We start from the raw sequence: 10881 nt of genomic DNA, 5'->3' as shown, positions 1-10881 counted from the left end.
CTAAAAGTAGATAACTTTGCCCTTATACGTACTGCCTTTAATCTCAAATAATTCGGAGCAGCCAACATGCACTTTAACTTCTTAATAATAGCTTTGTTCTGATATTTGTGAACACCTTTGACGCTTCAATATATCAGATTGACGTTCTCTGACGATCTCGTTTCATTATGTAGTCCTGTGAAAAAGGAACTAATAAGGTATTTAAGTGAAAATAACTAGTTTTTTTTTAAATCTTTATTTCATATTATGTTAACCAATTAAAAATTTTAGTTTTTAACACCATACTCCGCCACAAACGTTCTAATTTCTTTGGCCCTCAGTTTAATAATCAATCCATCATCATCATACTTCTTACCCTCTTTGGCTCTATTCACGCTTTCGTTCCCATACTCTTTGTTAAAACTTTCAGAAAACTCTTCATCTGTATTCCATTCCCACTGTTTATAGTCTTCAAACCAAATATTAGCTGCTAAAGTAGTTTCTTTTATCGATCTAATCTCAATAGTATTAAAAACTTTAGTCAAATCTACAGAAACATAATCAGGGGACAATTCTTTATCTAAATAATTTTCGAAACGTATCAAAATCTTATTGTTCCACGGCTCCAAAGTCAACAAATGAACGCCTTTAGGAAGATCAGTTTTTAGAAAACTGTATACGTTTGTCATAGTTTTGAATTTGTCTAAACTGAAAGGTGCCTCTGCTACAAAAAGCTGAGGCTCAGAGAAGAATTTTAGACTTTTTTCAGCAGTATTTATTAAGTTTTCTTTAGTTTTAGAAACGACTTGTAACATTACAGTATCAATGCTATACAATCCTTTGCCTCCAACAGTTTCGTTAAGCGCTTCTCCTACGCCAAAAGCATCATCATGTTTTAGCCTACGATGCTGCATAATTTCAAGCCAGCCATCTTCAAGCGACGCGCCACCTCTAGCCCTATCCACATTTACAACTACCCTCAAATCTTCATCTTCTATATACATCTCTTGAACTACTGGGTAATAATTGCCAGAAATCGGTTCAGCTAAAGTAAGATTCCATTGCGGGCGAGTGTTTCGAATTCTTTTCAACATCTGTCTACCATTTGAGTCTGTATAAAAAGCGCCATCACTTTTCAAGTTAGTTTGGAATCTAAGGATATATTCTGTGCCTAATTCTATGCTTAAAATAGTTGAAAAGTACACAGTATCGTCTTTCAAGCTGACAGTGACAGAGACAGAGTCATCGTAGTGTATGTGGACCTCCTGCAGCACTGACTGGACGACGTTGGTGACGGGGAAGTCATGGAAGGTGTGGAGGACCGGGGTGGAGGTCATGTTGGGGCGGAAGACGTAGGCGCCCGACGAGCGGTTGGCTGCTACCTGGAAACAAAGATTGGATATGAAAATAAAACATACATTGTTAGTTAGGCGAAGATAAAAGAAAGACTAGAAATAAAATTTAAGACTCTATTTAGTCTAAATTAATCTGCTTTACGGATGGTTCAAGAAGAAGCTCGACGAAACTAGCAGGAGCGGGCATAGTGATCCCTAAACTGGGAGAGAAAGTATCAGTATCACTAGGTAGATATGCTCCACACCTTTTTGACATGATTCGGAGGTTCCAGGAGTCCCCGCACTAGGCTAGGTCTGTATCGCGGGAGACCAGATGTACATTTTTATGTCATGCGAGTTAACTAGAATAATATTTTTACAATTGAGGACAAAAATGAGATTGAGGTTTATATACCTGGATTAAGATAAATACAATTTCTGTTATTAGTTATTACATTATTACTATAAACTGACTCTGTCTGTATCTTTTCACCATTCAATCCCTGGTAACATAGAATAGGTTTTTTCCCGACTATCATTCCTTAAGTGGGTGTAAATGGTGGAATTTACTATGAATTGAAATATAAAAATACTAATTCTACGCAATATAAGCTAATACCCTATTGTTGCCCACGCAGCCGATGTAGTAGCCAGGCACAGCAAGGAAGCTGAGCGTAGTGCCGTCAGTCCTGGACGTGTAGTTCATCCAACCGCTGTCCTTGTTGATAGATAGGGTGATGTACTGTAATATAGTTATTTATTTTAGAGATCGTACATCATCAATTCATCATCAAGATCAAGAGCGTTGATCAGTCAATAACAGTGTACAATATTATAAATGTAAATTGTCCCGTCTGGACACTACTTCAGCATGGTGCGGGAAGCAACATCGCTGGTATTCTGCCAGTGCCTTACATAAAAAAATGCAACGCTTTTTTTTTAACAGTGCAATTGCACAGTACCTACCTATAGTTTTTATTTCTTGAGTGCGTGTGTTCATTCTTATGGACTTTTGGTAACATTATAATCCATAGTTCCATACTAATATTATAAATGCGAAAGTCTGTCTGTCTGTCTGTGTGTTACCTCTTCACGTTTAAACCGCTTAACCGATTTAGTTGAAATTTGGCATAGAGCTAATTAGAGTCCCGGGGAAGGACATGGTTTTAATGTCGTAAATCATCCCTAAAAAGAGTGAAAAGGGGGGTGAAATTGAGAGATTTAATGAATTGCCTGATAATTGATGTCAAGCAATTAAGATTATGCTCAAATTGAATAATTGCTATTACACTATATCCAGGCGCTAAACTTACTCTAGCTGCTGTTACTGATTCCACGCAGACGAAGTCGCGGGCAAAAGCTAGTAGTAAATACAAAGAGGTATATGCGGGTGCTGGCAAAGTAAACCTAGCTAACAGTTATATACATATGCTGTGGTTAACTTACGTCGTTCTCCAGTACTATGTCTCGCGAACCTTCATCGTCGCTCGTTACCGTTTTGCTGTCGCTGTCTCGCGCCGATTCTGAATGTTATTTATGAAGGTTATTTTATTATACTCGTATTATATTAGAATGATAATCGTATGATTTCTCATCTTCTCTTTTTTTTCATACCTTTTTTAACATAGAAGTTTTTATAACCGAGCCCGGGCAAGTTTTTCGCGAAGAAGCATAGGTTGTGCGTGGCGTTGGATTGTCTGGTTGGCATTGAGAAGTATTCTGATGACAGTTTCTGTATTTCGCAGGGTATGCTGGTACCTGAAAAAAATTATTGAACACAATCAGTTAACGCTTTGCTTTGTGTGCCGTAGGTGCTGGCAGCGTTACCCCGCTGAATTGCAATGCTAATGCGCTGTGCGGGGAAGCTAGCTAGCTCTACAGTCCCCGGTCGGATCCACCAGCCTCTTTGACAAGGCCCTGTAGAAGGTGATGAGAGGTCCGGGCACTGGCACTGGGACCCCAAGGGCTGAGCGTTTCAACACCGAAAGATACCGATACCGATAGATATGGTAAGATTTTTGCTAGACGCTGCCTGATTCATTTTGACTGAGAGGTGATGGGTTAAAATTAAACCCTGGTTGGTTCAAAGTTAAATTTCATTTGATATTTTACCAGGCCAGGGGCTCTGAAATTATCTAACATGTTTATATTCATAATGAAACCTATTTATATTCCTGGCATCGTTCTGGATTTTTGGCATACGATAGAAATAGAACTTAATACCAGTCTCGTCGTAAACTGAGTATCCAACGCCGGTGACGGGCAAGTCTATCTTCGCCGAGGCTTTGGGCATCACCTGGTTGTTGAACACTGTAACCTGCCAAAGTTATAGTCATTAATACAAGTCCAATAGGTCATGATAGGGAAGTACTATACTAACTAATAGTGGCTATGTGAGCTGTAGACCTCGGGAGCATACCTATAGCTCCGCCATTTTGAAAAACATCCAAAAGCTGATGTGTCACCAAAAATATATATTTACCGAATCATCGAAAATGCTTACAAAATTTCACGAGAATCGGTTGAGAATTGCGACCTGTAGAATTTATGCCCAAGCTATTTAGCATTTTTGCTAACGGCCACTCAACTCTTTATGAAAGGTCAAAACTTTCTTTACTATGAATGAGAAGAGAGGACGTTGGCATCACAGTGAATCCACTTCTTTTTAGGCCGTGGATTGGACGCCAGCGGGCAGCGGGGCGACAAGCGGCATTTCATAACATTGAACTTGAACTGAATTAAGTTAGTTATTGCTTCGCGTGGCAAACCGATCTTTTTGCGTGAACCCACCTAAAGTCTAAAGATTTGGACAGTCAAGTGAGTGAGTGTCTTTATAAACGTATAATCTACTCACGACAAAGGTCTGGCTGCGCTCGGTGACGCTGCATTGGGATTGGTTGAACTCGCAGCGTTCATAGACTAGACTCGCCTCTGGCATGAGCAGCTTGCTGTAAACATTGCAATATGCTTAATTTTTAGCGTTTAGAGGTTGGTGGAATCCGAGCAGAAAGGCGTGCGATTCTCAAACCGAAGGTTGCCGGTTCGAACTGACGATGCATTAGACCGGATGAATATGGAATTTGCCGAATACGAATATTCTGCCGAATCTTCAGTCCAGATCTTACCGCACCGAATATTCGGTAGAAGTATTAGGTTCATCAGTATCAATCTAATAAACCATTTAAAAACGCTTAATTAAATTAGCAGCTAGAGGTGACTCGCTTCCTAGGCAATTCCCTAGAAACGAATAAGTCAAAGGCAAGGGACTTGCAAATCAATCAACACTTCAAATAATCGAAACATCTTATGGATTTAACATGTCTCATTACTCTCATCATATGTTTTAATGACAACGGGAAAACGTAACCTGTTGGAAGAAAGGAACTTTTACAGTATTGCAACAAGATAAACATAATTAATAAAAACTATTTACCTATTCGGTATTTAACAGAATAATTCGGCCGAATAATATTGGAAAACTAGCCGAATATGCTGAATACCGAATTCTGAATACCGAATATGCTGAGGTTACTCCTGTGCTGCCCCCTACAGTTCGGATGGTGAGGATAGGGATATATTGTGCAACACGTGCTGCTTCTCGTTGTTTTTATTTTTTTATTATCCTTGTTTAAAGAGCTTTTTTTCATTTCATTTCATTTTATTTATTTACAAATAAGCTTACAGTCTATAACCAAGGCGCTTACATGTTATTATACCATACATGGTATGTTACACTTACACTATAAAATTACATGTCAAAATTACAAAAAAAAAGAGAAACAAATTCAATTATATAATATTATGTCAGTAAAGTAAATAAATAATTATCAATTAAATTAAATTCAAAAATTCATAAATGCCTTTGATAACTGGGTAAGACGCATGATAAAAAATGTCAACGTCAGGTAATCGCAGAGACATATCATTTAACAGAGCGATAGCTCTTGCAGAGGGAGCGTTTGCAGCCCAGCGCGTGCGCCTCACCGAGCCCGGGCACGCGAACAGACGCCGGCGCCGCCGCGAAACCACCGCCCCACCCTCCCCTGCCGCTGGGCAACGGCGAGGGGGCGGCACCGATAGACCTATTCTAGACAGTGCAGATGGATTCGCGACTTGGTTGCGAAGTAGCTTATAGTAATGTACCATCAGTAACAACTTCCGCCGCAACTCTAATGTATCCATCCCGACCATACCACTGACAAACAGTGATGGATACAAATAAGGATAATATCCAAACTTTTTCCTATACAGAAATCTAGCAAATTTCCTCTGGATTTTTTCTATCATGAGGGTATACTTGCTTTCGTGTGGATCCCAAACACAAGCGCCAAATTCAAGTTTGCTGCGAACATAGGCGTTGTATAGCAGCTGCAAAACACGAGTGTCACGAAACTGGCTAGATACCCTCATGACAAACCCCAGGACCTTATTCGCCTGCTTACAGATGTTGGTAACGTGCGTCCTAAAGTCAAGTCTCGAGTCCAAGGTCAGCCCCAGGTCAGTTATCTCATCAACGCGATCCATCACTGCGTCTTTAATGTGATATTGTTTAATGTGAGGTGACCGAATTCTCGAGAAAGTAATAACTTTACATTTGGAGGTGTTAAAATGCAGTTTATTGTTCTCACTCCACTCGGTCACCGCGTCAATGTCCCTCTGGAGATCTTCTAGATCAGACTTGTCTCCTGCTCCCAGATACAGTTTCAAGTCATCAGCGAACAACAAACAGCCAGCAGTGTGTACCACCCTCGGCAAGTCATTTATCATTATCGTAAATAATGTTGGGCCAAGAGTGCTGCCCTGACTCACGCCGGACCGAGTGAAAAAGGGCCTTGAACTATATCCACCCCATTCAACATACTGGTTTCTGTCACGAAGGTAACTAGATAGGAAGTTCAGTAGGTGCGGCGTAAAACCCAGGGCACTGCATTTTTGAAGCAGGATATCGTTGTCTACCAGATCAAATGCCTTTTTGAAGTCGAAATAAGCCGCATCCACCTGCCGACCTGCATCCAGTTCATCTCTGACGTGGTCCACAAAGTTCACATGGTTAGTGACAGTAGACCGTGCACGACGAAATCCGTGCTGACTGTCACCTAACCAACATTGTATCTGAAGGCTGATGCGGCTTTCTATTATGGACTCAAATAACTTGGCGAAACCTGGTAGCACAGCTATAGGTCTGAAATTGGACACATCACGACCGGTGCCGCTCTTAGGAACAGGAGTCACCCTCGAGACCTTCCAACATGCTGGATACTCCCCATTTTTCAGACTTAAGTTAAAAATGTGTAAAAGTGCTGCCTCGAGAACTGAAATACAGTCTTTTACCAGAAAAGATGGTATGTCATCAGGTCCAGCAGAAGCTCGTGCTTTTAAATCTTTTGCTGCTTTACTAAGGTCTGCAGCATCTATCTTTTCCACTGCCACGCGTGCACTACTAACTGGAAGGCCGGAACAACTTTGCGCCGCCAACTTAGCATTCAAGAGTGGAACAATTTTGTCACTTTTGTGACGATGTCGCTCTGTACGTATACAAAAATGTGACTATCTTCTATTTAGTCCAAGCGCAACAAGTTTATTAAACATTTTGTATCCTCAAATAGTGGATGCCCTAAAATTTGGTTGCAACCCCCAACTTCAAATAAGGTTACGTTCATGTCCTTTCTCTCACTTTCGTTTCGGACACACTCCATGATGACGTGGTATGCATGCTCCAAAATGTCACATTCGTCACAGTTTGGCGACGGCGCCTTTTTCATTAGATACGCAAATTTATTTAATGGGATGTGTCCGGAATGTAGTCTAAATGCTAAAACTAGTTCGCGTCGACCCATGGACGAGTCCTCAAACCATGGATTCCTTAGAAGTTGTGGCTGGATCGTTTTATATCATATCGCCTTATCTACCGACTCCACATTTGCCTACATTGTTTTATGACTAGGCCGAGCTTGCTACGGACTCTTAAGTTACTCGAAAGCTAGACTTACATTATAGTTGAACACGGCCTTCTTAACTAATAGTAAACAAAATAGTTATTTGTTATACAAGGGTGCAAAGTTGTATTTTACCCGCGAGTGTTTCAACACACGAGAAGTAAAATACATTTGCGCCCGTGTGTAACACAAAACTTTTCACCTCACTATAGCGAGGAAAGTGCAACATCCACAGGCGTTAGATCATCTTCGTCACTGGAATTACTCATTTCTTTACGATATTATAACAGAAAACTCTGGAAGTTGTGTATTTTTACGCGAATCGGTGAGAAAAGGTTTTAAGTAAAAAAAATGTTGACAATGTTGACATTTCTGATGTATGAAATGTCAAAGATGCGTTTCGAAATTGCATCGACTCAACTTGTGCGTTCAGAATTATATTTAACATCATTATTAAAAAAAAAACAAACGTTTCTTATGGAATTTTAAAGTTTATGACTTAAAATCATTAAATAAAGCTAAATTTGGTATTTTTATTAGATTCCCAAACCATTTATTTAATGATAATTAATATCGAACGAACCATTATCATGAGCGTTTTACGTTTTGTTATCTGTTAAACACGCTCCATCCAAGGTCAAATTACTTTCCCCACTAGTGGATAAAACGCGTTCTTCCCCGCTTCTATTGAAGGATAAACGACAACTTTCCGAGCTAGTGAGGGGAAAACATACTTGAAAGCCTGGTTGCCGATGATATAGGCGTCGTCGACCGCCCGCGCCACGATACGCTCGTAGTCATGCGTCACATGTTGCTTCTCAGTGCCCGTGATGGCGTCGTGATGCTGCATCACACCTGGAAGAGCGAGCAAAATGTCACTAGGGTCATGAGGAGAGTAACATAATAGTATAGTTATAGTTATTAAGGATAGTTATGTATATAGTTCTAACACTTAGATAAGATTATTTAGATTTAAGGTAATTACTAACCCAATGATCCCCGATGGTCTTAAATAAAGAATTTTATTTTATTTATTATTATTTATAATGTATAACAGCGGTACCTACTCAACCTGCGGCCCGCTGGGTAATCCTGGTATAGATACATAACCTTGCCATCCGAACGTCACCTTTAAGCAAAATTATCTTGCGGCCCGGGGCTACACGCAAAACCGTCTTTGTGGCCCTCATAAGAAAAAGGTTGACTACCGCTGATAGAGAGTAACGATCGCGAAGAAATTTATTCTAGCTTTTTGGACAAAGTGAGTGAAATAATAATTATTCATAATAAAAGACAGAGAATAAGGAAACTGAAATGCGAACGGGTTTTCTGATTAACCCTTTGAAAACCACGCCTTTCGTGAACCTTGATATGGCGGGCAAAGTGTTAAATAATGGGTCAGTTCCACAATTCGCACCAGGCTAACAGCACCGGATAGAGGTGAAAACAAAATGTAGGTACTTACCCACAGCACTCTTTAGTTCATTCAGACTGACCATGTTGGATTCGGGTAGACTCGTTAGGCTTTGCAGCAGTTTGAAGGTCTGAGAAAAAAAACATTAAATATAGAATTATGTCTAAACAAATCAAACTCTATCTTATACATGGAATTATACTTTTTGTGATGCGACAATTTGGTAGATTCTATGATCTAGTTCATATCATAAATCAGTTCTCCCTCAGATCTAATATAAATTAGGTTGAATTTTGACTGAGATAGGTAGTTGTTGTTCTCTTTCTTCAAGTCTTTGGTGGTCAAGGGGGTAAGGAATCCAACAGGATTCCTTAACAAGAGTAGGGACCTCCAAACTCTTTGATCCGAGGGACTTAACCAGGCCACTGCCATTTCGGAACCTGGAATTTATGTAGATTGTATGTGACATAGTTTATTCCTTTGAACGCAAGGGCCTGACACTCTTTGATAGAGAAAGATAGTCGTATTGCGATTCTTATAAGAGGAAAGAGAAAATGGTGCCATGCTTTGTCCTTATCACCGACCGGGTGGCATCATAGGTAGGAGGCGATGGCGAAATACCGAAATTTATAAGAGTTAAGAAAAAAAATCCTATGCTACCCAAATTTTATATGAATATTCTTTCTCTTACCCCCGGTCGCTCGGTGGCGCGTCTATAACTACTTGTATATACTATGTCTATGTTTGAACGCCACGGCTATCGTGTCCATGCTAGAGGGAGATACCTGTAGATAGTTGTGGGCCTCTCTCTCCATCCACTTGGTGGTGGGGCGGGAGGTGTAGTAGCCGGTCCAGTAGGCAGTCGAGGAAGATGCATACGGGAAGAAGTCGTCTTGCTTGATGGGTAAGGTTGGGCTGCAGAAACATATGATAATGTATTGTAACATCCCCATACTGTATCAATGCAAATAAATAATTTCTGATTTCTGATTTAATAAATTAAGAGGAAATAGTACATTGTGCAACGAGGGGGGTAAGTGAAAATTTGCAAACGAGGTCTTTGATGCACGACAGCCGCAGGCGAGATTGCAATATTCTTACCCCCGGAGTTACACAAAATGTTTTTCATGACACTTGCGAAGAAAAAACTAAATTTTAAGCGAAATAATTCTATACAGTGACATTTCAAACATTCGTCCGCCATATTGCCGTTCTTTGACAGTTTAGGCATCGAAGGCCCAGACTTATCCGGCATTCAGCCACGATTGAAAATTATGTGAAAATATTTTAAACGGCTATTTAATTAATCAAATTAAATATTTCTTAACATAAACTATATATAAATATATATATAAACATAAACTATATATAACTATATATAATATATATAAATGATAAACGTCAGTATTAAACCAAGAAAACTCTGCAGAGATTTTGACAGTACACGAAGTGGAGGTGTTATTTTAAACGTCAAACTTCTATGAAATTATGACGTATAAATAACACTGGTACTGCGTGTGCTGTCAAAATCTCTGCAGACTTTTCTTGGTCTAACTCTACTTGGTTCGTATGAATTAGGGAATATTACGCGAAACTCTGCGTAGGTGGCGCCACTACCACAATCTGAGGGTCTATCGCGAAACAAGAAAATCGAAATCTCGTTATTTAACATCTTGTGAGCTTGTGAAGACCCTCGACACCTCTGGGGTGCCTTAGGACAACAGCAACAATAGGTTGAAAGAAACTTACTTGGCATCCTTGACTGCCTTCAAGTAGCAGGTAGGAGTGGAGTAGAACAGCTTCACCTTCAGATTCTCCTTGGCCGCTTTTAGGTTGGTGTATCTGTGAAAACATTTAATATTTTCGTTATTTTATCGGTAAATCGGGCCAGAATGTTCAGAATAAGAGCGTGTCCAGGTAATTTTGAACACCCCGCCCGCTTAGCAACTTCTGCTGCTAACTTTATATTTGCAAGCATTTATTAAATAAGCGTGATATAGCGGTGGGGCTCACCGTGGCTAAAGCACTGGGTGCAGCTACATGCCCCATTATGTAAGAATCTCTTTTAATGTTATGTTTGTAACTTTGTACTAACCCTAGATTTAAGTACAAGTATGTATGATTACTATCACATTATGTACTTTTGGTCGAAATAAATGATTAGGTATTGATTGATTGATATCAAGCAGCTTCCATTTAGCTCGTACTAAACTGTGGC

General features: G+C 39.9%; 1 protein-coding gene across 1 annotated transcript in view; it reads right to left on the bottom strand.

The window, feature by feature from the left end:
• Nucleotides 1-260: 260 nt before the first annotated feature.
• LOC134753037 (lysosomal alpha-mannosidase-like) overlaps nucleotides 261-10881 on the bottom strand; it is a 28205-nt gene continuing 17584 nt past the window's right edge. Inside the window, exons 9-18 of the mRNA XM_063688797.1 lie at nucleotides 10413-10505; nucleotides 9449-9578; nucleotides 8715-8793; nucleotides 7984-8104; nucleotides 4168-4261; nucleotides 3530-3630; nucleotides 2910-3064; nucleotides 2760-2836; nucleotides 1933-2055; nucleotides 261-1361 (exon numbers count right to left, since the gene is read on the bottom strand). Coding sequence (XP_063544867.1) covers nucleotides 267-1361; nucleotides 1933-2055; nucleotides 2760-2836; nucleotides 2910-3064; nucleotides 3530-3630; nucleotides 4168-4261; nucleotides 7984-8104; nucleotides 8715-8793; nucleotides 9449-9578; nucleotides 10413-10505 — 2068 coding nt within the window. The 3' untranslated portion in view covers nucleotides 261-266. The remainder of the gene's footprint in view (nucleotides 1362-1932; nucleotides 2056-2759; nucleotides 2837-2909; nucleotides 3065-3529; nucleotides 3631-4167; nucleotides 4262-7983; nucleotides 8105-8714; nucleotides 8794-9448; nucleotides 9579-10412; nucleotides 10506-10881) is intronic.

This window comes from Cydia strobilella, chromosome 26 (assembly GCF_947568885.1).
Source record: "Cydia strobilella chromosome 26, ilCydStro3.1, whole genome shotgun sequence".
Taxonomy (NCBI): domain Eukaryota; kingdom Metazoa; phylum Arthropoda; class Insecta; order Lepidoptera; family Tortricidae; genus Cydia; species Cydia strobilella.
Note: the sequence above shows the minus strand (reverse complement) of the source record. Positions and strands in the feature narration are given on the sequence as shown.